Source organism: Plecotus auritus (genome assembly GCF_963455305.1).
Source record: "Plecotus auritus genome assembly, chromosome: 3".
Taxonomy (NCBI): Eukaryota; Metazoa; Chordata; class Mammalia; order Chiroptera; family Vespertilionidae; genus Plecotus; species Plecotus auritus.
This window is the reverse complement of record NC_137772.1, coordinates 7,316,207-7,343,760: the sequence shown is the minus strand read 5'-3', so window position 1 is coordinate 7,343,760 and position 27,554 is coordinate 7,316,207. Positions and strand designations below refer to the sequence as shown.

At 43.4% G+C, this 27,554-nt stretch overlaps 2 protein-coding genes across 13 annotated transcripts in view; both read right to left on the bottom strand.

The window, feature by feature from the left end:
* TENM3 (teneurin transmembrane protein 3) overlaps positions 1 to 27,554 on the bottom strand; it is a 1,236,272-nt gene that overhangs the window by 691,400 nt on the left and 517,318 nt on the right. The window lies entirely within an intron of this gene.
* Positions 6,921 to 7,191, bottom strand: LOC308244878 (guanine nucleotide-binding protein G(I)/G(S)/G(O) subunit gamma-5-like; the record flags this gene model as incomplete). Its single annotated transcript, XM_080661164.1, has 1 exon — positions 6,921 to 7,191. The coding sequence occupies one exon, from the start codon at positions 7,189 to 7,191 to the stop codon at positions 6,943 to 6,945; it is 249 nt and encodes an 82-aa protein (XP_080517290.1). The 3' UTR covers positions 6,921 to 6,942.

The window sequence follows — 27,554 nt, the reverse complement described above, 5'->3', positions numbered from 1 at the left end:
ATAAACAAAACCCCTTAACTTTTAATGCCAACCTGCTTCGAGGGAAGAGCGACGAAGCCTCTGCTACCACTGCTATTAAAACGCACAGGCTATTATTTAGGCCCCGCATTTCCACGCCGAGTAATTCCTCCAAGTTAAAGAGAGGAGCTGGCTAAATGTGACAGAGGTTAAAAGGGAGGGTGGATGGTTTTCAACGCGCATGTTTCTTTTCACGGTGGGGATAAAAGCAAGCAAGCAAAGCGTAGCAAGAGAGATGGCTTTTAATACCGAGGAGGGAAATGCAATATATATGTGCAAACTGGATGCTTCCCGTGAATTAGTATTTACATGTTTTGTAAGCTCAAGTAATGTATGCTTTTCATTATTTTAGTGAAATTAAAGAACGGGCACTCAGCTATCTTTAAACTTTCCTATGGCTCCCGCTCGGTGAGGCTCGCCACGTCACCTCGCTGCCATAAATTCCCACGCTCGGGTGGCACGAACGCCAAACGCCGCTGTAATATTTTTCTTGTAAATGGGAATCGAAGGGAACATACTAATCGGCAGGAACATTTTTATGTTAGCCGTTATTAGGACTTACTGATGAGAAAGCCGACATGCCCCTTCCTGGGGCTTTCACACGCTGCGTGCTTTCTACATTACAGGCGTTCCTTGCAGAAGGTGGAAGAACGTTCTTCGCCATCTCCTGTGATTTATGGGCCTGCCACCGGTGACTGGCTGTGGGAGCACTCTGGCTTTTGTGACTGGGGTGGGGGGGGGGGCGGGGGGAGGGAAGGATGTGTGAAAAGTCGAGGGGGCCCAATTAGAGAGAGGCCCTGAGAAAAATGTAGAAACCCCATCCTGCTGAGCGGCAGGCATTTTTGCGGGATGACAAATGTCTGGAGTTCTCAGATTTACACAAACGAGCGCTGCCCTGGCCTGGGCCCCTTTTGTCATGTAGGTGCCTACGCTGGGGAAAGAGACCATCTGGAGGGGGTGCTGCTGTGCAGGGCGGGAGGGCTGCCTCCTCTTCCTCTCCCCGGGCTGGCACAGCCTTGGGGTGACAGGGTGGGGCCATTGTCTCAGGAGATGCACCCCCCGCTGTTCCCATGGGACGTTTCTGTGCCTTTAGGTCAGATGGGCAAGAGGCTGCAGGCTGTCTGCGAACGTCTCAGCCCCCAGGCTTGCGGCTTCCGCTCAGTTTTAACGGAGGGATGGATGCGATTTGGCCACCTGGCGAGGGCAGCCAGACATCAGTGCTGGGGATGTAGACGGGAACGGTTTTCCACTGTGGGTCCGCATCCGTCCGACCGGTGCACCGCCCTCTGCAGCTCTCACGGGCGAGAGGAGACATTCTTCACCCGTTTTCCTTGCGGGAAATGAAACACGTTCCTCCCCTTGTTAACGAGGCTATGGGCTCGCGCTCATCATGATATCGCTTCACCGGAGTTGTCACCTTCAAGGGCATTAATTGGATTTCAGGTGCAAAACACAAGGTTTAATAAGGAGAAATACAGACATTTCGCAGCTTTCATTATCCCAAAAGAGGCAGAACACTGGAGCCCGTTAACGGGAGGGAAGTAAACCACCGGGAGGGGTAAGTCTATGCGCGAATGCTGCTGACGTCCACGGGCATCTTCCTAACGAACATCATCTCCAAAAATCTCATCTGAAGGCAAAACGGGTTTGTTGGCGTGATTAGGAAAACAATTGCCACCTTCTGGTGCAAAGTGATGTCAACAGCGAACAATCAAGGGATGCCCTTTGCTTTGTACCGCCAAGCACGCAAAGCCACCGTGAAATAGGATTGGACGGGCCCTTTCATTGCCTCTGCGAGTGAATTCTCTAACCTCAGCGGAGGGCAGGCGGCTTCCTCTCCCCGCAGCCAGCAGCTAGACACGAGTCTGCGGGAGGCCAGACTTTCTTCTCCCTCGCTGCTCAGTGTGTGCATGTATGTGTTCCCAAGTATCGTGGTGATTCATTTACTCTTTCCATAGAGTTCCACCCGAAAAGAAAAACAGGCCAGACTTTCCCCAAAGGCTTTATGACTTAAAACATTACAATTCTACCTCTGAACTGTTTAGGAAGAACTGAATGAAAGGTCACCTTTCTTCAGGTGCACACAGTCTCCAGCTGCTCCGTGAGGGGGCCGAGCTCCGTCCTGGGTTCACTGGGTGTTCCCCCAGCAAGGGCCATACACATGGGATTGGGGGCAAACCTCAGTTACAAAGAGTTTCTGCTCTCCCCAACCAAGTCAAGCTCGTAGCTGTACAAGAAAGAAATGCTATATATGCTCAACTCTCAAATACCCTCCACTGTGCATTACACATATTTTGAAAATAACCATTCCACAGCCTAGTCCCTTGGATGGAAGAACTTTCTAACCTTACACGAATTGCAAGTAGAAAAAGGAATATGAATTGTGTAAATGTCCGTCTTCTGCATCTCACAAAATTATCCTTTGTGTCAAATCTGTCAGTGATGCCTTTCGGTTTTAAAATTCCGCACGTTTACTACTTCTTGAGCTTCTACAGTTGAAAAAGCAAATACGAGACTAAAAAAAAAATATAATCAAAGATTAGGTGATCAATAACACATTTCTTCTCCATCAGATTATTTCTTCCCTGTACAAAATTCCTGTTTGATTTTTCAGTTATTCCAAATGTCAGAATGATAGATATGAGAGTGTAACCAACTAGCGAGGAAAATCTCTGCCTAATAATATTCAATAGAAAGATTCAGAATGATGCTTTCTGATGGATTAAACCTTCCCCTGTTCTGCCTCATTAGGGTTCTCCCTATGTGATCCAATCCAAACCTATTACTTAATATACATCTAACAGTAAAATCGCATAAATGTTCACTAGTACAATAGGAGCTAAATGAGCAGTTTCAGATAATTTAATTAAGTTGTAGGTCTTCTAATATAATTGCATAAGTATGTGAACTTTTAACTTGTGTTAACTCAATTTCCTTATGCTTTCATTTACCATTTGTTGGGGACATTACAGTGATTAGCCAAAGTCCTTCCAGCTCCTAATGTTCTCCATAAATTTTGATTTAAATTGACTGTCACTTTCTCACTATAATAAAGTAGATATTTGACATCTCAAAAAAAAAAAAAGAAAAAAGAAAAAAAGAACTGGTCTAGTATATTACGTTGTCAAGAAGTGGAACTTTTATTCTCTATCATACAAAATCCACATAAAATTTACCTTAATAAAGGCCACTAAGATTAGTCAGAATGAAGTGGGTTGAATACTACATATTCATAGACATGTTTATACTTCAGAATTTTTTGGAAAAGCAATAGGCTCCTATGTACCCTTGGTATTGAAAACACACATGATATCATATTCCCATCTAATGGTGAATTGGGTGGCTCTCAATATCTACCTGGCGAGTTTGTTAGCATTCCGGAACCCAGGGTAATAAGATAGGAAATTCACTCAGTTGAGGTCAAAGACAAGTGTAGGCCAAATGGGTAACCCACACTATCTCAGCTCAGGTAAACTGAAGTAAATAACAAATTATGTCACTGTGCTCTGAAACTGTTCAAGAAATCTATTTATTTTGAACCCAATTTTTGAAAAAGTCAAATTATGTTCTCACAAAGATATATTTACCCCCAAACTCTCTTTAATTCCAACAAAGTGACTCAGTCGATAAGGTTTTGTTATCGCCAATTACTGTCCCTGATGTTATCTGGACATTCCAAAAATAGAGGCCTCAGTTCCGTGTCCGGAGTGACCTGAAAAATGCAGGAATGGTAACAGATCTGGTTTCCAGGGTCCGTGTTGGACATTCTGTACCGGATGGATGAGGGACCGCGGGGCAGCCAGAGCTATTTGAAAGTATCAGGAAGGCTGGGAGTAACTGTGTGCAATGGCCAAGGAATGTCAGCTCCTCCGGCTAACGGTTTCCCATAAATGACTGCTTTTGCAGTGTGTTTGGCAAGAGTCTTCTCGAGCAATGGCCTTTTTAAAGCACTTTCTATGTACAGTGCAACCCTCCACTGTAGAACCTTCCTGGCACCTATTCAAGAGGAATGTTACTTTAAGTAAGAGTAGAATTAACTGAAGTTTATTGGGCATTTACTGTATGCTAAGCAATTTATCAGCACGCTTTTCATTTATTCATGCAACGACTCTTGAGTTAGCAACTATGAGGACCCCTGTTTTATACATGGGCTACCTGAGGCACAGTGAGGGGAATTAAATTACTAAAGGTGGCAAGCAAGGCAACCCGATTTTAGAGTCGATGTTCTTAGCTAGACCATTAAAGTGGCCTCATTGCAGCTGTGTTCCCCCTATTGGATGGCAGTATAGTGAGACTCTCATACATATTTATGAATATTCAATGGATATTCATATGTATGAACATTGAATGCTATATCTTTTTTTTTTAAATATATTTTATTGATTTTTTACAGAGAGGAAGGAAGAGGGATAGAGAGTCAGAAACATCGATGAGAGAGAAACATCGATCAGCTGCCTCCTGCACACCCCCTACTGGGGATGTGCCCACAACCAAGGTACATGCCCTTGACCGGAATTGAACCCGGGACCTTTCAGTCCGCAGGCTGACGCTCTATCCACTGAGCCAAACCGGTTTTGGCCGAATGCTATATCTTAAGGTAAGTGTTTTCTTGTCACATAAGTAGTGCACTATTGTAAAACAAGTTAGACCATGTAGATAATCCAAATGAAGAAAATAAAAACTGTTACTAATTTCACTTCCTAGAGATGGCTGCTTTTAGGATTTTCCTTTATATTCAAGTAGTCTTTTATACCTGTCTTAAAAATAAGAATTTAATGAGACTGAGCATGTTCTTTATAACTTTTGATTGAATAATCTATCAGGAACAACTTCCAATGTCTTGAAATATATTGCCATAACATCTCTTACAGTACGCGCTTGACGATTTTGATTTTGAGACAAGTCAAGGGGCAACATTTGACAGCACCAAGCCTCCACCTGAACCTCACTTGTGGTGTCAGCTGGAACTCTCTTTGCTCCTGGAGTTTTAAAGTGGAGTCCTGCAGAGGGGAGAGGGGACCAGGGTATTACAAGGACCCGTGCAGCACGCTCAAGCACAGAGATTCACTGTTTAGCTACATACACTTTTCACCTTCAGTATCTCTGCATTGTAGGGACGAGCCAATATTTTACACATAAGGTTTTGTAACTGAGTACTCCTAGGTAAAAGGGTAAAATAATTGCTAACCATGGAGTAGTGCGAAGCCTTGGGGACGGGGCTAACGGATTCCTGACCTCTTCTAGAGAGCCTTGGTCACTCTGTTGCCTTCCTCCCTGACTGTGCCCGAGGGTAGAGGGTGGAAGTGACATCTTTACTGAGGCCTCCCTGGTCAAATGCAATCAGATTGACGGAAAGCTCTCAGAGACCTGAACAGCAGTCTCCTACGTGGGCAGCACACGCTGGCCAGAGACATGACTGATGAGGAGTCAATGCTACACCATTACCAGACAACCGTCTCAACATCTCATTTAAAACTGCAGTGAGTTAAGGTGGGTTTTGAATTATGTATTAAACGGTGCTTCCAAATATAGCTTTGGTTGAGTATTTCAGCGAAATGTCTCTGTAACATCCATGTGCACAAACCACCGCTCTCCTCTCATTTGCTGGTCTGGTTGTCACTTCCTATTAGGTTTCACTCTTGACTGTGGCATGCCAGCACCCAACACTGAACCTTCACTCCTAACCCCCCCTCCACCCCCTGGCTCTTCATTCTTTGTCTTGAGCCACAGAAGCTGCCAAGATCTCCCATTTTCTTCAGAGCACATGAACTCTGTCTGCACATTTTGATGAAATTGCAAATTGGTACACATTGTCCAGTGGGGAACAGTTAGCCCTGTCAACCCTCCTGTGGCATGGAAGCCCCAGGTACAGTCTCACTAATCATCACTAATGAGTCTGTGTTGCTCACTGCACTCTTCAGATTCATCAAGGCTGTTGTCCAAAAGACTCCCTGGGAGTTAGCTGCGGGTGTCAAGAGGAGGCCTTGGTACCTGAATCTCTTTTTAAGCTCTACACTCCCTCCAGCACAAGGTCTCATTTCTCCCAGCCCCCACCCTTTATTCCATTCATTTCTATAACCAGTAAGATCAACCAAGTCCTGTTAAAGCTGCCCTCTAAATACTGACAAAGTCGATTTCTCTCTCTCCATTTCCACTGCTACTCACCACGGAGCTCAGGCCACATGCATCTATTAGTTGGACACCTGCAATCGCAGAGCAACTTGTCTGCACGTTGACATGATTCCTCAACACAGTTATCCATGATAATCAGAGTGATCTTTTTTATAAAAAATTATCTTTATTGTTGAAAGTATTAGTTAGATATGCCCCTTTTTCCCCCATTGATCCCCTCAACCCATCACCCCTTTCCCAGGCCTTCACCACACTATTGTCTGTGTCCATGGGTTATGAATATATGCATATAAGTTCTTTGGTTAATCTCTTCCCAACCCCTAACCCCTCCTTCCCTCAACGAGCAAAATGAACTGATGAACAAAATAGATCCAGAAACATAGAAGCATGGAACAGAGTGATCTTTTTTTAAAATGTAAATGAGGTCATGTTGAAATCTTCATGTGACTTAGGAGAAGGATATTCATACATCCCAATTTGCTGAAATTGTACCAGTTTTTGCTTGTAATAATTATTAAGGACTCATCACTCTCAAGACTGTTCTGCTTTATTTTTTTATACTAAGTATTTTATTTGTATGCTGCTGCCAGTGTATATAAAATAATCATTCTTGTGAAATAGAAATTCATGAAAATTCAGAGAGGTAGATGTTAAGGACTGACAAAAGCAGAAGTTTGTATAGTATGGCACATGTTATAGGGTAAGCTTTTTGTACAGGCTTCAGATTTAGCTCTCTTTGAATATTCACCGGTTCAAGAAAAATGGTTTAGAACACCTTCAAAATTCATTTTACTACAAAAAGGAACAAACTTTCTGGGGTCCGAAGGGATTGGTACTTGAAGGTACTCCAGTCAGCAGGGGGTCATGTTGAGCATTCTGCAGACAGAATTGTTTCAAATCTGCAGCTGCCTGGGAAACCTTCACGCCGTTGAGCCCGGCCTCCAGCCGGAGCTGTTGAACCACTTTCTTCATAGCGGTGACGCTGGTGGAACCAGACATGGTGCACGCGAGTGCCGGGCAGATTGGTCGGTAGCAGGTCATGGGTGGCGGGTTGGGGGCGGGGGAGGGCCAGACGGCGGGGCAGCGACGCGAGGGGCAGAGCTCGGAACTTTAAGACTGTTCTGCTTTAGAGAACAAATTATATGGTCATATTGCCGTTGAGGCCTGACCTCACTGGCCTCTGTCTACCTCTGTTGCTGGATCTTTCTGAGTTAGAGCTACAATGTCCTACAGGTCCTGGATGGACCATGTTCCCTTCCACCCAGGGTTCATGCTGTTCCCTCTTTCAGGAATGCTTTTCAAATCCTCTTTCCCTTCTAATTTCTACTCTTTCTTCTGATCCTACCAGAAAACAAAAGGCAGGAACTTCTTTCTGTTTAGATCACAACTGTATTAAACAGTGCCTGACACATAATGGCCACTGAACAAAATAGTGGCTGAATAAGTGAATCTCAGGCTACTTCCTCAAGGAAAACCTCCCTGTCTTTCCTTCTCCCCCACGATTTGTTGGATTTCTGTGTGAAATATTATAAAACCATGCACTTCCTTTCAGAACATGTACCTCCGTTTGTGAGCAGACAATCGTTATTTCAGTAGACATGAACTTCAAGGGGAGCAAGGATCCTTTCTGTTGGGCCTACGTTTCCGTGTGTATCCTGTCCACACTAATCTGAAAACACATGTTGAATGAATAAACGAATGAACATTGTGACAACAGCATTCTAGTAGGTATTTTAGCAGTTCTTAGAAAAATGAGATATTGTCTTATTCTCCAGAAGCTTATAATGTAGTCAAGGGAGAGAAAAGACAAAAATACACAAGTAGGTGGCAGTGCAAGATGATGAGTGACTCAAGGCCCTACAAATTATATAGATCAACCCTGACTCATCAGAGCAGCATTAAGTGATGATCACAGTGATCGTGATCGTGACAATCACATGAGGTGTCTGCACAGCAAGTAGTTGTACAAGTTCAAAAGTGAAAAACCCTGCTGTGTCCCTGAGTGTCAAGTAAAGAAGCAAAGAAGAAGTGAAACTTGAATTCAGTTTTGGAAAAATTCATTCTCTAACAAGACCCAGTCCTTGCCCATGGAGATTAGGGATTGGCAAAGCTGGCCTCCTGTTTTTGTAAATAAAGATTTCTCGGATATAGTCACACCCATTTATTCACATCTTGTTGGTTTTCACAACATAACCTGCGAACTGAGTAATTGCAACAGAGATCACATGGAGAATATTGGCTATCTGGCCCTTTATAGAGAAGGTTTGGTAGCTGCCAAGTTAAATTCTCAGGGTTGAGTGGGGGAGACAGCTGTAGAACACCTACAATTGCGTGAGAGCTGGGCTGAGAAGAGGTATGTCAGGAGCTTCATGGAGGAGGAGTAGACAAGGATAGGAGAGCTTAATTAGTCAGGAAAGGGCGCCCAGAAGTGTGAGTGATGTCTTGAAGGATCAGATAATCAGCAGGACTTTGATGACAAAGAAATAAGAAGGAAAAAGAAGATACATGAAAAAATAAGGTGAGAATGCAGGAATGAACACATCCTATTTGGGGGGAAATACATAGAATGTTCCTTGAACCATGGGTTCCCAGTGGGATGCCCAGGGTGAAAACTTCATTGAATGTGGCCAGAGAGCCCTGAATGGTCAGCATTCACCAGAGAGGTCAAGGGGGCTTTTGTCCAGAGCAATGACACGAGAAAAGGGAATCGATTTTCAGGCTCTGGTTCCTATGACATGGAATGGGAGAAGACCTGGGAGAGCAGGATGTGTACTGAAGAGGATAGAAGAGACTGGAGAGCAAATTTAGCCCAGAGAGGGTTCTTTGTCCACGTGGTGTGTGAACATTTAAAAAAAATTAGCTGACTACATTTATGAAAGCGTATTTTACACTAAAAATCTAGATTTCGACAGTTTATGACAACAGCATTCTAGTAGGTATTTTAGAAGTTCTTAGAAAAATGAGATATTGTCTTATTCTGCTCTCATAAGATTACAGACTATGCCCTGCTTTAGAGAACAAATCATGCCCTGCTTTAGAGAACCCTCTAAAGCAGGGGTCCTCAAACCTTTTAAACAGGGGATCAGTTCACTGTCCCTCAGACCATTGGAGGGCCAGACTATAGTTTAAAAAAACAACTATGAACAAATTCCTATGCGCACTGAGGGCCCGGGACGAGTCGGCTGCTAAGCAGGACAGGCAGCGGCACCCGGCGGGCCAGATAAATGTCCTCGGCGGGCCGCATGTGGCCTGCGGGCCGTAGTTTGAGGATGCCTGCAAAGCCTACAGAAAAGTAGGCTTGACTTTGTTCGACAGCTTCTTTAAAAAGCAGAATATCCACCCAGCCAGCGTGGCTCAGTGGTTCATAGAGCATCGATCTATGAATCAGGAGGTCAGGGTTCGATTCCCGGTCAGGGCATATGCCCGGGTTGCGAGCTGGATCAACAGTAAGGGGCAGGCAGGAGGCAGCTGATCAATGGTTCTCTCTCATCACTGACATTTCTCTCTCTCTCTCCCTCTCCTTTCCTCTCTGAAATCAATGAAAAAAATAAAAATAAAAAACAACAACAGTGTACCTGCTAACACTGGGTCTGCATTCTTAAATGAGGATGGATTGCAGATGAGCTGCCTTGGGAGGTGTTGGCCAGAGCAGGCTCATTTAATCATGTAACATAACCCCTGTGGGCGTTGGAGTTGGTGGCCCATTAGACCATAATCTGGACATAAAGTGTGAAAAGTCTTTAATTAGAATGGAGCCAACACATTTACCTTTCTTTCCTGCCTTGAACTCTTATCTACCGACTGTTCTTTTTGAAGCCTGAAGAAGATTCACCTCTTTCATTTTTTTCCCCAGTAGCAAAGTTTCCTTCTCTGTCCCCCGCCCCCCAATGTTAATTAGATCAGTTGTTTTTTCCCCCATACAGAAAGTAGATGGATGTGTGTGTGTTTTAAAAATGTATCTTTATTGTTGAAAGTATTATAGATGCCCCTCCTACTTCCTCCAATGACCTCCCCCCCCCTGCTTCCCCGCCCCCCAGATCTTCACTGCACTATTGTCTGTCTCCCTGGGTCACGCATATACGCGTATAAATTCTCTGGTTAATCTCTTCCTGTGCCCTCTCCTCCTTCCCTCTGAGATTCCTCAGCCTGTTGCAGGCTTCCCTGTCTGGAACCATTTTGTTCATCAGTTTATTTTGTTCATTAGACTCCATACATGAATGAGATCATGTGATACTTGTCTTTCTCTGACTTGCTTATTTCACTCAGCATAATACTGTCCAGGTCCCTCCATGCTGCACTTCCTTCATTTTTAAACACCGAGGATGTGTGTGTGTGTGTGTGTGTGTGTGTGTGTGTGTGTGTGTGTGTGTGTCTCAGACTTTTAATTGGATTATGATAGATCTGGTAGGTGAGCATCTGCCTTGAGGTTAAGACCTGTGATGGAATTCCATTGTAGAATATCTTTCTCTTTTCTTCCTCATTAATTTCTCACAGAACACATCTTACCTGCGAACCACCCATTCTAACCCGCTCCCCTTTCCCTAAGATTGCAGGTTCCATCTGCTCCTTCTTGCTTAAAGGACCACGACAGATTTTGTTTATGCTTTCCAGTAGCGTTTCATTTTTAATTCTTCCTCAAACAAAAACTGTTTCCCCCAAGAAAGTCTCTTAAGAGCGTAGCTGGTGTTTCGTTTCCAAGAGGATTCTTTAAATTCCTTCATATAATGTGTCTCTCCCGTTGCCTGGCTGTTAAAAATAGGCTGAGACGCACTTCAGTATGACTGGCTGACGTGTGATTCCCAGCGAAGAAGATGCTCTAAGTGGCAGTTAATCCGTCTGCAGTCGGGCGGAGCTGGGGTGCTCCCGGTCCCCTCCCTGAGCACGGAGCTTACTGTTGCAGCGCTGAGCCATGAGGGGAGCAGGCCCCACGATGGATCTTGCTGATCCAGTGCTATCCACGCAGGACCGGGTGTAAAGCCTGGTTGTGATCTGGTTACATGTGTTTATGTTTTGAGAAAAAATGACTTGGCCCTTGAAAAGCACTTTAGGTCAGAGTTCTGGGTCGAAAGCAGTTAACAGAGCTGGGACCCTGCCAGAGACCCGGGAACTAATTTTTTAGGGTTTTATAAAATTGCATAGTATAGCATTTCTGTGCTGCTGAGGACCAAGGGTAAGGTCGTATCCTGGTTGGAGAAGGCTAGCCACAAACCTAATGTGGTGACCTTGACTTTGCCCTGCCTGGTCTGCAAAGTGAGGGGGTTGAAATAGATGATGCTCAGGTGCTTTGGTGCCGAGCCTGGGAGTTCAGAGATGGATGGTGGAGCCGTGCCTGTCCACGGGGAATCTAGGTTTTCCTGATGACTGAGCCACATTGCCTGGGCCAAGGAGCTGCTGAAAGCCCCAATGTCTCCCAGGGGTCAAGGGGGAGGTGGGGCAAGACTGTGTTATACGGAAAGTCTGTGTGATGAAGTGAAAAAAGTATGGCTTTGATTTCAGACAGACTGAGGTCCGCATTCAAGTTCTCTAACCTCATTTACTCCATTCCTCTGCCTTTGGTTTCCTGTTCTGCAAAAGAGGATAATACCTGTTATACTAGTCAGTGTGGGCTGCCAAGACAAAGTACCACAGAGCGGGCCCTGGGTGTGCATATGCGTGCGTGCATGTGTGTATGTGTATGTGTAGAGCATAGAAGCATATATCCATCTCTATATAAAGAAGACAGCCCAGCTGGTGTGGCGCAGTGATTGAGCATTGACTTATGAACCAGGAGGTCACAGTTCGATTCCCAGTCAGGGCACACGCCCAGGTTGCGGGAGGCAACTGATCGATGATATTGTCCCATCATTGATGTTTCTCTCTCCCCCCCCTTCCTCTCTGAAATCAACAGAAATATATTTAAAAATAAAGACGACAGACAGAGACAGGGATACAGAGGAGGAGAGACCCTGCAGGGACGTGAGCGCTGCCAGGCACCCGGAAGGCATGTAAGTGGTAAGGGATACCTTGCTAGAAAAAAGAGCATCGAGACCAGACAAGCGGGCAGCCAGCAATGTTCCCAGCTGTGTATGTATAATCAGACACTAATGGCATTATTCATCATTTTCACTGAAATGAGCTCCGAATGAATAAGAATTTTTTTTTTGCAATGTGTTGACACCATCTTAGACTTTAGTATACTTTTTGTTTAGAAATAATTAAAAAAAACTCTTTTGAATGTGATTTTAGCTTTTCATAGCCATAAGGCCACATTTTAAAAACCTGGAAGTAGAATGTTTGGCCAAAGAAGATAAATGATGTAGAAGAAATATCAAGGGTGTTCACTACTGAATTCGGGAACAATGGGAATGGACAGAGAGAAAGTGCAGACACACGTTGAACCTGCAATTAATATGCATAATCCAGGAGCTGTGTGAGCTGGTATTAGAATAATTGCAATGGTTTACATGCAGAGATGCCTTCGCCTTTCCCAATGTAACAGAAATGCCAATCTACAGTGTAGATTTATGTGTACTAACCAATGTTTCAGGCACTAGGTAAAATGAGAACACGTATTGGAAGTAAAACAGCCATCTACATGAATATGTCAATATTCTTTGAATAGAATGCTCTAGCTCAGTGGTCGGCAAACTCAGTAGTCAACAGAGCCAAATATCAACAGTACAACCATTGAAATTTCTTTTGAGAGCCAAATTTTTTAAACTTAAACTTCTTCTAACACCACTTCTTCAAAATAGACTCGCCCAGGCCGTGGTATTTTGTGGAAGAGCCACACTCAAGGGGCCAAAGAGCCGCATGTGGCTCACGAGCTGCAGTTTGCCGACCACGGCTCTAGCTGAATTTATATTTGTACAGTATTTTTTCTCTTGGAAAAAAGGGACAAATGCTTTGCCCGATTGAAGTTTCAGCATCCTGAGGCTTCTGGGTTCCCCATCAAGGGGGAAGCTAGGGCACGGCTAGACTAAAAGGTGATCTGAGGTTCAAGTCCTTGGGAGAAGCAGAGAGCAAAGCGTTTCAACAAAAGCAAGGAACCGGGAACCGGGAACTGACTTGAATGAACCAAGAGCGGATTCATGGGGTAGTGAATAGAAAGAGTGAAAATGTCCCCCGAGTCATGAATGGGGCTACCTTGTGCGATCCCTGTACCTGAGTGTGTGGCCAGAGTCGATATGTCAGACAGTACACCCCACAATTATTGGGATGAAGGGACATACGCATCCTTTCTCAGAAAGTAACCTAATACCAGCTACATGTTATCAACTGGATGCCTCTCCAACTTTGGATCTTAGATTTTCGTCTGACTGACTCCTCTTTCTCTGCTCCGAAGTACTTTTCTCCTTATTTATTTTTATTCTGCGTGTATGTGTCTTCTTCATCTTCAGTTCAATACTTTCTATTCGTAAGGCATTAGCCGAGACTGTGAAGCTATGCAAAACCCACATATGTACATGCTGTGTATAAAGCATGTAGCGTCGGGGGGTGGATACCACCCAGTCACAGATGCTGTCTCTGAGTCCAGCACTGCTGTGCTCTGCATGTGAGGCACACGGAAATCCTACATCATGATACATGTCACACCTCTGTGCCTCTACGCAGTCTGAAGCCCTGCCCAGAAACATGCTTAGCTTCCTTCCTGCCTTAAACTCTTATTTAACACGCACCTTCAGTGTGGCCCGGGGGCGCCTTCTCTGACATCCCAGTTCCATGTCAATGATCCTAAAACCATGCTGTAGTATTAGACTGCCTTGAATTTCAATGGTCTGGGTAACTGCCTGCCTTCTCCACAAAGAAGAAGGGGCAGAAACTCCTCTTTTGTGGGGAGTCCTAGCGTCTGCTGTGTTGGGGGTTAGGAGGCCTTTCAAGATTTCTCAGCTGAGGGAAGGCGGTCATGACCCATTCTCTGATTGCTTATGTGGGCAATCGTGTGTGTGTGTGTGTGTGTGTGTGTGCACGCGCATGTACACAGTATACAGGTATGCATGCATGCTGTGTTTTCCTTATGATGGCCCAGGCTTTGCAAATAGGAAGAAATAGCTGTCACTTACCTGGTGTCTAAGACACCCGGCACACGTGGATTACAAAGGGTGTGTGCACTGGCCTGAGTCTGATAAAGGGATGGGCATTTAAACAAATACAGGGTGCATCCTCAAGCCGAGGGCCCCGAGAGAAAGCAGCAGTGAGATATGGCCGAAGGGCCTGGGAGGAAGTCCTGGAAATTGGGTTGGAAACATGTCCTTCCTGCCGGTCTCCTCCAACTAGAGCGAGCAAGATAAAGGCCTGAGAGAGTAGACTGAACATGGCGGGTCACCTATGATATTTCGATACAAAGCAGTGTCATACATACTGTACAGTGGAACGTTGGTGTTTTAATGCAATAAATGAAACTGGAATATTAGCTCCCTTCTCTCTTTTCAAAGTTACCTCTGAATTCTTCAGTTCTATATTTTTCCCTTTGCTAGCCCTGGGAACGTGGAATCTGTCACGAACGTGGAATTAGTGACTTTGCTGTCACCGTTACCTGCCCACAAAGCTTTGTTTTTCCTCCTTTGGCACGGAATTAGAGTTGAGATTTTCTACTTCCGTATTGTACTGCATTTTGTGATTTTTTTCTATCATATTCTTCTAGTTGTTAAATCCATTTGCCGTGGGAAGGCTTATATAAAATCTAACACATTAAATGGTTATCAATTTAGAACTTTTATTTTGGTATACTATAAAATGTTCATTTTTATTGTTTGTACTGATAGGCAATGTATAGCATCAAGTTTTAATGTACATTATTAATGAATTTTTTTCACCTTTAACTACCAAAGTTCTTCATGTTTCTAGATTATCACTCACATATTTTGTGGATTCACTAAAATGCATCACCAGAGATGTGTTTTTATTTACGACACCTTTGTGCAGGTGTGTGGGTAGAAGAGAGCTATTACCAAAATATTGTAGGAGAACTTAGAATGCAAATGGAAGTAAGGTTTAGAAGCTTATTCAACAGTTAATTAAATATCCTTTTGAGAATATAACACTGGAAGCTGTTTTCATCAAGCAGGGAAAATAATGCATTTCTTCATTTAGTTTTCATTTATCAGTTGCATTTAGACAGTTTAATTGCTATAATGAAAACTTTCTTTAATTCTCATCCTAGGGACCAAAATACATTTATTGCGTAGTAGAAACAATTTAGGTTTAGAAAACACTGATGCCTAATGAAACGCCACATGGAGGTAGTATTTGTTTTCTGACTTTAAAAGATAGAGATTCTCGAGTCTCAAGAATGAGGAGCTTTTACAAAGTCCCATTGCCATTCTCAAACCTTAATTTTGCAACCATTGCACAAATGGGGCCTTTTGGTGAAAACAAATATGAATGTCTTCACCCAGCTCATGCTCAAGCTCCCAACCCTGTTGAGAGGTGTTTTGGGCCCAGCTGGTGTGGCTCAGTGGTTGAGCGTTGACCAATGAACCAGGAGGATATGGTTAGACTGTGGTCAGGGCACATGTCTGGGTTGCAGGTTCGATCCCCAGTAGGGGGCCTGCAGGATTCCCTCTCATCGTTGATGTTTCTCTCTCTCTCTCTCCCTTCCTCTCTGAAATCAATAAAAATATATTAAAAAAGAAAAGTGTTTTGTTCTACTGGTGGAGTCTAGTGGAACTAAGGAACACAACAGGCTGCAGGCTTGCAGAGAGGCACCTGGAAATCACCCCTCTACAGGACTACGGGGATCTGCCAGGCCTTGGCTTCTGGGTACAGAGGAAAGAACCCCACCGCCAATCTCAAGGAATTGTCTCCGGAATGACACACCTTGCACGTGACCCAGACGGTGCTCCAGAAACTGCTAGGCCCAGTCCTGGCAGATAGCGCAGTCCACTATCGCAATGATAAGAATAGCAGCTAAAATCATAGCAATGTAACTGACTAGGGAAAAAAAAAATGACCCTGGAAATCAGTCCTCGATAGAGAAATCAGACTGTCAGTTAATGGAAGCACAAACTTTTACAGCGTAATTAAAACAGGCTGAAAAGTAAGTAGATTAAAATCGCGCTGTACTGCAGAGACCAGGATGGCTGGTCCCTTGGCGCGGGGGGATGTCTCAGCGCATCCGAAGGGCCTCGGAGAATCACCAAGACTCCAGCCTCAGAGCGCAGCCGCCTCGGGGGGCAGGCCTGGGTTCCTCCAGGTAACTCGGAGCTCTCCCAGGAGCTCCTGGGATTGACTACACGGGGAAGACTCTTTTAATTATCGCTTTGGGTCGTCTCTTCCAACGCTTTGGTCAGGAGCGTTGCACGTCGATGACAATGCTATAGTGGCTTTGCAGTTTGCCTTCAAACTCGCAGAGAATGCATAGGCAATAATGCCACTGTAGCTTTCACTGAGACGCACTGAACCCCAAGTAGGGGTGGGGGTGGGGCTCATTTATGGCCACAAATAAGCTGCTGAAGAGGGAGGCAGCCCAGCCTCAGGGGGCCCTTTAATGAACACTGCATTCATGTAAGATGAGTCCCTGCCCCAGATGTCATATCTGGCCTCCGCAGTGCTATTTCAGCATCACTCAGCAAGGGACAGATAAGGGCGAATCTCCGCACATTCCCAGACGGAATGCTGCCTGACCCTCATCACTGAAATCTTACTCTCCCCTCAGCTCTGAAGGGCTGCACGTGTGAGGGGGGGCGGAGGAGAGGCAGAGACACAGAAAGGACACTTGGCCGGATTGGAGATAAGGAGCCTTGCAGGGCAGAGATACCCACGGTGGATCCTGCAGAGCCCTGGCCAGGGAGACAGATGTCAAAGTGCCGCTGGAAAACGTGGCTGGCTCTTCGAATGTGTCCCTTGTATCCAAGCCTCTATTGTTACTATGATCCTTATTTTAACGTGTCCAAAAAAAACAAGCAAATCACACTCAGATAAGAGGCAAGGCTTTCTCAGTCTCTATCCTTACATCTATTTCCTAACCGACTTGGCTAAAGACACAACCCAGACCAGAACCCAAATCTCATTATTATTGTTGTTGTTACTATTATGGGTCTTGTTATTGCTTATTGTTTTCTTTGCAGTTTGCTAAGAGCTTTATATACATAAAAACATCTGAGTTGACTTAAATGGCCATTTCTCCAAAGAAGATAGATAAGTGACCAATGAATACTTGCAAATAAGCTCAACATCATTAGTTATGAGGGAAATGAAAACGCAAAACACAATGACAGGTCTCGCATTCACCGGAATGATTATACTATAAGAAATGAGGGAAGAGAAAAAGTGTTGGCACGGATGTGGAGAAATCGGAGTATAAAATGGTATAAGCCTCTCTGGAAACTGTTTGGCAGTTCCTCAAGAAGTTAAACATAGAATTACCAGGGGACCCAGCAATTCCACTCCTAATTATATACCCCCCAAACTGAAAACAGATCCTCAGACACATACTTGTACATGAATATTCATAGCAGCATTATTCACGGGAGCTAAAAGGTAGGCATAACCTGAAGGCTCATTAACAGGTGAACAGATAAACACAACGTGGCTTATACAGTCAACGGGATATTACTTAGCCATAGAGAGAAGGAAATGCAGATGCATGCTACAGCGTGGATGAACTTCAAAAACTCAGCGAAAGAAAGGAGACACAAAGGTCATATAATGTTAATTTCATTAATAGTCAGACTAGAGACAGGAAACATTAGTGACTATTACATAAATGACTACAGGCCTGATGCACGAAATTCGGGCAAGAGTTGGCCTTCGCAGCCTCAGCTGCCTGGATCCCCCACCTGGCAGCCTTGGCTGCAGCCCCGGCTTCATCCCGGAAGGATGTCCTGAAGGATGTCCGGTCTAATTAGCATATGCTTTTGTTATTATAGAAAGCCTCAGAAAGCCTCCGGTGAGTAGAAGATTTTTTTTTTTAATAGGGAGTTAGTTCTTAGAAAATGGACAAAGCACTGTTTCCATAATCACTCAATAAGGTCAAATGTCTTGGTCCAGCTTTTAGGGTTGCCCACCATTTTTCAGACTCATTTCCCAAGACGGAAGCCAAGTTGGATCTTTTCTACTTTTTCTTTTTAAAATAATATTATTAGCAAATAGAAAACATAAGGCTAACTATAGGCTAGCCCCAGTGCTAAACACTTTACATATACCGTTTCATTAAATTTCACAATGCCCAACAAACCAAGTGAGGGAACTGAGGCTAGAGAGAGAAAATAAATAGAAAACTGGTGAAGGTCGGGCCAAGGATTTGAATCCAGACAGTCTGGTGTTCAAACCGCCTGGTGGCGGGTGCTGGTCCTGATTCTGGCTTTTTTTTTTTTTTTTTTTAATATATTTTATTGATATTTTACAGAGAGAGGAAGGGAGAGGGATAGAGAGTTAGAAACATCGATGAGAGAGAAACATCCATCAGCTGCCTCCTGCACACCTCCCACTGGGGATGTGCCCGCAACCAAGGTACATGCCCTTGACCGGAATCGAACCCGGGACCCTTCAGTCCGCAGGCCGACGCTCTATCCACTGAGCCAAACCGGTTTCAGCTGATTTTGGCTTTTACTTTCCTGTTTTTGTGATTTCTATTCCCAATGCCAAGTCCAAGAAGGGCTCCCTTCACTCGCTTCTGTTTTCTCTAAGTAACCTGGCCCTCGGGCCGGAGTGTCTTTCCTCCGCTTAGACTCACCTAGGACAGCGCATGTTCTCTGCCTGCTGAGGGCACTTATCCTTCCGTAGTTCTAGTCATCACACTGCCAATCCGATGGTAGCAGTAGGGAGGGCGGAACGCATGTCTAACATTTGTACCTCCGGCCCTACCTAGAACAGTGTCTTATTCATAACAGCTGTTCAATAATTATTTTTCAAAAATTCTTATAGATTACCTGCCAGGAAATATTGTTTAACCATAGAACTCTTGTTACAATTTCTTCATAAAAATGGATTTTAGCCCTTAAATCCTTTACTAAGTGCAATTTTTTGGACATTTTGAGAGAATTAAATAGGCTGAACCTTAGTAAAATAGTGCTAATTTTAACTCAAAGTGCTTAAAATCCGAAGTGTTAAAACGTATTTTTATCCAAGTGCTTACCTGCCCAACCTTGAGACTAAAGGGAAAAGAAATTGCTCTTTGTAAATCTGTTACGTTAAAGCTCTTATTCTCATGAGTTTCACGATGGGTCCAGATAGAGAAATTAGTTTACAGAAGTAGTCAGCATAACTGCTCAAAAATGCAAGCGTAAACTACTATGCACTTTTGTGTGACTTCTGCATATTTCAATATTCGGTCCCTCCCCTTTAAGGTGTTCAGATTCACCAGCTGTAGGAATACTTATAAGATCACTGTGCAGCACAAAAAACAAACTGTTATTGAAAATAAGTGAATCAGCACATTGTTCGCTGAATTGTTTTCTCATGTGACTCATGCTACTTAAGTAACTTTTTCTTTGTGATTGTTCATTTATCACATCAAACATTTCTTTAAGACATCTGCTTCTTTCAGAACAAAAGCACAGGCTCTTTGGAAATGTTCAATAGAAAAATCACCGACTGCTCTGGATTTACGAAAGCAAGACCTTTCAATGGGGCCAGTCACTGAGGCTTGAAGATCTTCCTTCGTTTTTGAAGATACAAGGGAAGCCATCTAATTTTCAATGTCGGTGTAGTGTGTTTACCAAGAAGAGTTCATTTACCTAGAGCTCCCAGCACTAAACTTCCAAAAGCCCTTCTGCTTCGTTCACACCCGAGCCTGTTCTTGATAGAGCTCATCTCAAAATCACTTGGAGTCCAAAGTGTCCATGCACAACCATTGATCTCAGAATGTGTCTAAAACACCAACCTTGGGACAGGCTGGGACTTCCCGTCTCTGTGACAGACAAATAGTTGGGGGACCACTGCCATCTAAACCCAGCACTTTCTTGGGTAGTCATAGAAAGAAAGGTGTTAAAATATATATATATATATATATAGCCTTGTCATAAAAGGACTGCAAAATCCATCAACACAGTATCACTTTACATATAAAAGTAACAGTATGCATCGATATTTCAGCCATCATGTGAAAAACAAACAAGACAGTCTTTAAATCAATGTCATTCCCAAGGAATCAGCATGGACATGTATGTATTGATTAATCTTATAGCTAAAATTGAAAATATATGTAGCCCTGGCCGGTGTGGCTCCGTTGGTTGAGCATCAACCTATGAACCAGGAGGTCATGGTTCCATTCCCAGTCAGGGCACATCAATGATTCTCTCTCATCATTCATGTTTCTTTCTATCCTCTCTGAAAGAAATAAAAACATTTTTTTTCAAAAAAAAATATATGTAAATGTGACTGCTCAGTTTTGACATGGGTGCTTTTGGCTGTACCTTCAGGCTGTAGACACAAATACCAAATAGTGAAGGTGTCGCGTTCACAAAAGCTGGGTGTGCCTCTTCCCAGGTGCTCAGCTACCCTGTGTGAGATTAAGTGTCTGAGTATGTGGTGTGTGTTTTGCAACATGCACGTTAGCCTGATAGTGAGGCAACTATTAGGACATGCAATCAAATACAGGCTGGTGGTCCAAGTGAAGTGGATCGAAAAGGTAGCCCCTGACATGTGCACCCAGGAATATGTAGAGTTTTTAGAAATTGGCTAAAAAAATGGAAAGCTCTAACAAGGAAAATATTTATTTGTTAACTTTTTATTCTATGGTAGTAAGAACACTCACCACAAGGTCTACGTTCTCAATAAAATTTTAAGTGTAGAATGCAGTATTGTTGATTATAGGTGTAATCAAATACTTAATCTTTAGTTTTACTTTCTACTTTAAAAGTGCAAAATAGAGACAGACTCATAGAGAGCAGGCAGACAGCTATGGGTGGGGGGCAGGGCGGGTGTGGGTGGGAGTGGTGGGATTGAACAAAAAAGAAAAAAAGAGAAAGAACTCATGGACATGGACAACAATGTGGTGATTGCAGGGGGAGAGGGGTAGGTAGGGGTGGAAGAGGGATTGGGGGATAAATAGTGATGGGAAAAAATAAAGATGTTTAAAAGCACACATGAATGGAAGTAAGAAGTGAGACAGCTGCCACTGATTTTGCATAACCCTATGCCGATTACTAAATAAATACACACCTGAATACCTAGGGCAGCATTTCATAAAGTATTGGAGGAGCGATAATCACATTAGACTCTCATCATGTATTGCAATAGGACCTATTTACACAGCACTGAGGGTAATCCAAACGGATGTGTGAAATTCACTCAAGAACCAAAGTGTCTGCCCAGAAAAAAAAAGTAGAAGTCTTTTAAATAACTGCAATTTTTTTTAAAAAAGGAAATGATTGAAGGCAGAAGTGCACCAAGATGGAAAAGTAAGCAGCTGAATGAAGTGAGAGCCGCCTGACCCGAGGCTGTGTGCCCCAAGTCCCGCACACCAGCCGAAATGACTGCCTTCCACCCTAGGTCACTGTTTTCATTGGGAGCCAACTTCCCCGCCAGCAGCAATTTGAAAGCTGTAGAGGAATTTGATGTGGGAAGGATAAATCAAAGGACAAAAATCGCTCTAACACCATCTCAAATTGCTTTCCTGCTTTTTTTCTTGAAAGAGTTCTGGTCAGCAACTTAGAGCAATCCAACTCCGGGCAACCCAACTGTAGGCATTTCTTTGAAAAAGACAATTTCATTGAAACATCCAAGTGAAACATGACTTGGCGAGTTTCACCCAATAGACAAAAGTCTGAACTACAACCTCAACTTTCAGAGACAGGTGATGTATTGAGATATGTAACATTTCTTTGACCCTCAAAGAGGGAGCTAACAAATATGTTTCCATGTCATATTGCAAGTGCCACGTATCTAAGGTAATGCACATGTCTGTCTAGGCAACATATGCTTCTTTTTTAAAAAAATTAAATTTATTGGGGTAACATTGGTTAAGTATGTGCTTCTTAATTGCTAGAGAAATGTGACCTATAATATTTCAGGTCATTGTTTAGAGATTTTAATTCTCTAGCAATGCGCACCAGAAATATCATCTAGAAATTACATCATTATCACTCTTAGCTTCATGATATCTTAAAATTCTCTTCAATATGTGTATGCTTGTGTGTGTGTGTGTGCATGCCAAGTTGAACTTTTAAACTAGGGATTTGCTATAGACAATGTGTTTAGGTGGTGGTTCTAGGTAACCCGTAGACTACTCATTCCTAAGGAAATACCGTAGTACCTGTATTGGGAACATTTTCCTCCAAACAAATGGGTGCATTTGTGTGCAGCTCTTTATACATTTAGTTGAGCTTCCCTCCCAATAGAGAACCAAAACATTTGTTCCTATTTTGTATAAAATTACCTTCATGTTTATCTTAGATATGTTACTGAAAATTAAAAAGCATTATTAGCAAAACAAAAATGTGATTCCATTTGTGCATTTTTGGTAAAACTGGTTAATATTTTGACATTGGTTTCCATTAAGTGATATGATTCTTTCCAATACTATAACAATTGAAATCTTTTTATTTTATTTTATTGATTTTTTACAGAGAGGAAGGGAGATGGAGAGTTAGAAACATCGATGAGAGAGAAACATCAATCAGCTGCCTCCTGCACACCCCCTACTGGGGATGTGCCCGCAACCAAGGTACATGCCCTTGACCGGAATCGAACCTGGGACCCCTTGAGTCTGCAGGCTGACGCTCTATCCACTGAGCCAAACTGGTTAGGGCACAATTCAAATCTTTTTGATAAGGCCAAGGCAAAGCTTAAAAAAATCCAATACTCTAATAAATATATTAATGGTTATTATTCTTTAAAATCAAGGGGCTCATAGATTGAACAAATGCAGGCTAAAGTTATATCTGTAGCATAAAGAATGCATGTAGTTGCTTATAAAATGGGGCCAGTTTTCAGTTTTCTTCCTTTTGCCATTGTTGCTGACGCTCATACACATCCCAGCATCACTACCTGTCTCTCCACGCCCTTGTCACCTGAATCCTGCCCCAGACCCTCAGTGTCTCCTTCTACATACTACCTCTGACCTCTTTTCACTTAGCCAACTCTAGCTTCCCAGAAAAAGGGATGAAAGAGCTATGATTTCTTCCTCAAAATTTTTGTTTCAGCTCCTTCAAAATTAAAAAAGAACCTATTTCAAATTTCTATCACCTACATTTATTACACTCCAGGGCATTGTAACAATTATTTTATTTCTTCAAAGATTAAAATGTTATCCTTTATAAATGGGAAGAACAATTTTAACAATCACAAATTAGGAACTTTACGTGGTGTCTTAAAGAATAAAAAAACTGAAAATCAGTGTGGTAAAGATTAACTTATTTCTTAGTGGTTTAGATATGACTGAAGACTTGAATCACAGATATGAAGATGTTAGAAGTATGGTATATTTACTATTTTTTACTAGAGTTCTTTTTTCTTTATAAAAACGATGCAAGAACACATTTGCTAGTGACTAATTTACCTTGATCTTCAAGATAAATGACCTTTTTTTCCCCTTTATCTGACACTAATTTTATGGTATCACAGCAAGAATCTAAAACCAAACTGAATGGTAATAAGTATATTCAATCAGTTGCTAAACTGAGTTAAATAAAGTAGAGTCAGGATAGAACCTAACATCTTGTGAGCTTTTTTACCCTTTCCCAAGTGTCGCCTTTCATACTAGCAGCGTGTATCTGTATGGCACCAAAGACAGCAGGGAGGCCCGGGCGGAAACACACCTCACCTCTTGATTTTCTCACGCAGTTCATCAGTAGCCAGACCACTATTTATAACTTTAGAACTTTCCCGGTATGAGACAGAGTTAATGCCCGCCAGTAGAATTGTGTCCTTACTTAGGAACGAAACAAAAAGCATGCCGAAACCAGTTTGGCTCAGTGGATAGAGCATCGGCCTGCGGACTGAAAGGTCCCGGGTTCGATTCCGGTCAAGGGCATGGACCTTGGTTGCGGGCACATCCTCAGTGGGAGGTGTGCAGGAGGCAGCTGATCGATGTTTCTCTCTCATCATTGTTTCTAGCTCTCTATCCCTCTCCCTTCCTCTCTGTGAAATATCAATAATATATATATATATATATATATATATAAATATATATATATATATATATATATATATATATATATATATATATATATATATATATATCAAACAAATACACCCATCCTGTTACAGGATTTCAAAGGACCCATGGAGGCTACTGTTGGGAGGTTTTCCTTTCCACTAGATTAAGAATTAGCAAAGACTTTTCTGTCTTTATTCTGCACACAATCCAATCCCGAGCTCTAGTTAAGACTGCCCTTTTAAATATTCAACATAGGGACATGCATTCTTTAAAAATGGATTTTTAAAAAACTATAACGATGAATCTGCACTATCGCTTAAAAGTGGAGGCCTTTATCTGGGATGCTAAGGGGCTCAGTTTCTTGGCAGAAACCCGCCCGGGGGATTTCCAGCTTGTCTTGGTCACCTTAGGGTGCACTTTGTTCCAAACCATCTGATCACCTGGTGAGGTCAGTTGGGGGACAGGTGAGGTCAGTCGGTGGGCAGGTAGGGAGAGAACCCTATGACCAACCGGAGCTCAAATGAGAGACTTGGGGTGCAGGTAGACAAAACCTCTATTTTCCTTCTCTCTGCAGCTTCTCTCAACCTCCCCCTCCCCCTGACATTTCTCCACGCTAACCTTAAGCTATTTGATTCCTCCAGCGTCCGTTCACAGCCTCTGAGATTCATGCTTTCTTCTCCTCTGGGATCCATTTCTCCTCTAAACACTTATCATCCGATGCATTGTGCAAAGAGAATTCCCAGCAGTCGATCTTGAAATGAAAGGTGAAGTGTTGAGCCTCTGAGTGTTTTCAGGGGCTGGTGTCAGCCCCGCAATGCCTCCTGTTGACAAGGCTGGCTATCACTGGGAGCCTTCCCCATCTCTCTGTTCTGCGCGGCTTCAGAAATCAGCCATCTCTGATTGTTCTTTCAGATCAAAGGAAGCAGGAAAACAAAGTGCGCTGTGCAGGCCCTTTCAGGCTGCACTTTGTTGTTAAAAGGGGGAGAATCCCACTAGGACCCTAACTCACTTTTAGCTATTACCAAACTTTTGTAAGAATTTCTATGCTTCCTCCCCAGCCCTCTCGCCTGCCCCTCCCCTCTCTGTCGGTTCCCTGATTGGCTTGAATAAGTGCTTCTTTGCTCCCCTAAGATCTGTCCATGCTGCTAAGAATGAACTGCGGATGACACGCCAAAGCAGGCCACAGATAAATGCAACTCGAGGACATTTGCTGTTTTTAGAGGGTGTGGCTTGCAGCCACCAGGATTTAGTCCAGAAAAGGGTAATTTCCCTTTCTTCAGAATAATACTTTCTGGTCTCATTCCTGGAACTCATGTGGTGGAGTTTTTTTAAAGGTCAAGCCTGGCTTCAATTTCTGGGTCCCCGCACATGCCTCGGCTGCAGGCTTGATCCCTAGTAGGGGGCGTGCAGGAGGCAGCCGATCAATGATTCTCTCACATCATGGATGTTTCTATCTTTCCCTCCTTCTCCCTTCCTCTCTGAAATCACTGAAAGAAATATGTATTTTTAAAAAGGTCGCTATATGGTACAGACTGTGAGTGCTTCAGGCTGCACTCAGGTGGGAAGGACTAAGCCAGCCTGGGTCACCAGGAGCCAACTCTGCCGTCCATGAATGACCCGGAGAAAGCTGTGGCCAAGTACCTGCTATTGAGAGCAGCAAGGACAAGGGCATCATAGTTGGTATGCTTTTAAAAATCGATTTCTTGCTGGACACAGGAAGTCGTTTTCCATCAAATTGGAATGTGACATAAGGTAAGGTGTCGCAGACATTGTAAAAATCAAACAAATTAGAATCGAGCTGCGTACCGCGAGTCTTGGATCTCTCAGCCAGTTCACACATTAAGATGGTCGAACACACAGAGCTTATAAATTCTCCTGTTGGAAACGTTTTTGGAGAATTTCACAAAACTCAGTGGGATCTTGGTGGGGATACTGACACTTACCACTGGGTTCTTTAATGACAGCTAAGCAAAGGAACACCACTCCTCATTTACTCAAGCAGAATTCAATACCCCAACAAGGCGACGGTACAACACTGTTCTTTTATGAGACCAATTTCCCTGCTATGATTTTTTAACTCTTTTATTTGCCAGTGACTTCAATTTGCTTCCCACAGACTGCATTCATATCCTCTGCGTGCGTTTTCTTATATGATTATTCTATTTTTCTTCTCCAATACTGTTATCATTCATCATATCTATATTCTGTATATACTTATATATTATTTTAAATTTTAAGTGTCACTTATGTCCCAAATCAGCAGTCTGCTTTAAGTCCTATTGATCTATAGCTCCTGCTCATGCTCCCCTAGAACCGTGTCCTTGTGATAAGCAGAGTGTCAAACAGCTTGCCACTTCCAGTCCTACAACATCCCCGCATCATGCCATTTGCAATCAGCATGATTGACTGTGGGAGGGATGGCATACAGAGCATCTTACCTGCCGCCCCATTAGGAAAAGCCCCTTCTCTACCGGGTGCTGAGAGCTCACTCTACTGGACCACCTTTCAGGATGTTGATGGTGCAGGTCATCGCTGCTCTGCTACGGGACTTCAAACCTGAATTTGACATTCATGATGCCCTTGGGGCGGGGGGTGAGTTAATTGATCTTATGCTGAGGCAGAAAGCAAGACACATCACAAGAGCAACAGATAGGGTGCATGGGACTCAAGGGGTACGTGTTCTTCCCTCCAGGAGACAGAGTGGGCAGGTTGGTGGTGAGATAAAGCATGGAGGTCGAGTTCTGCTGCATCAGCCGTGTTGGCTGCCTTTGCCCTGCAAGCCCTTCCTCCAACTCTCTCGTAGGCTTAGTTCTCAGCTGGCTTCTTCCCAAGGAGTTTGCCCATGACTTCTTTCCAAGATTCTCCTGTTACTTTCTGTCACAGGGCCTATTAATATTTGATTAAATTATTTGTTTTATATTAGCTGTTGCTGAAGAAGTCAGACTCCACAGTTGACCTTGACTCTCTTGGCACCTCCATTGCCAGCACTCAGCATACCAGCCGACATGTTGTAGACACATAATAAGAAGGACTGAGTTACACAGAGATGGGTGGAAGGGGGGGGGGCAGGAGGAGAGAAATGGTTTCTTCCATGGAGTTAAGGAAATGGTTCGGCTTGGAGGAAGCACATCAAAGATGGGAAGGCGTAACGAGAAACTATTTGAAAAGGTAAATTAGGATCAGCATGTTGGTCTATCGACTTTGCACTTTGCTCTTTAGGTAACTGATGGTGTTGGAGCAGGAGACTGAAATTATTGCCCCTCGGTCATCTGACATCTTCAGTCTACAGACTTTGAAGGAAGAGCGTGCTTTGCTTTAACTGCCTCTCGTGTCAAAGCTATGATCTTTTGACCAGACCCATGGACCTCAGAGAGAGTTGGAT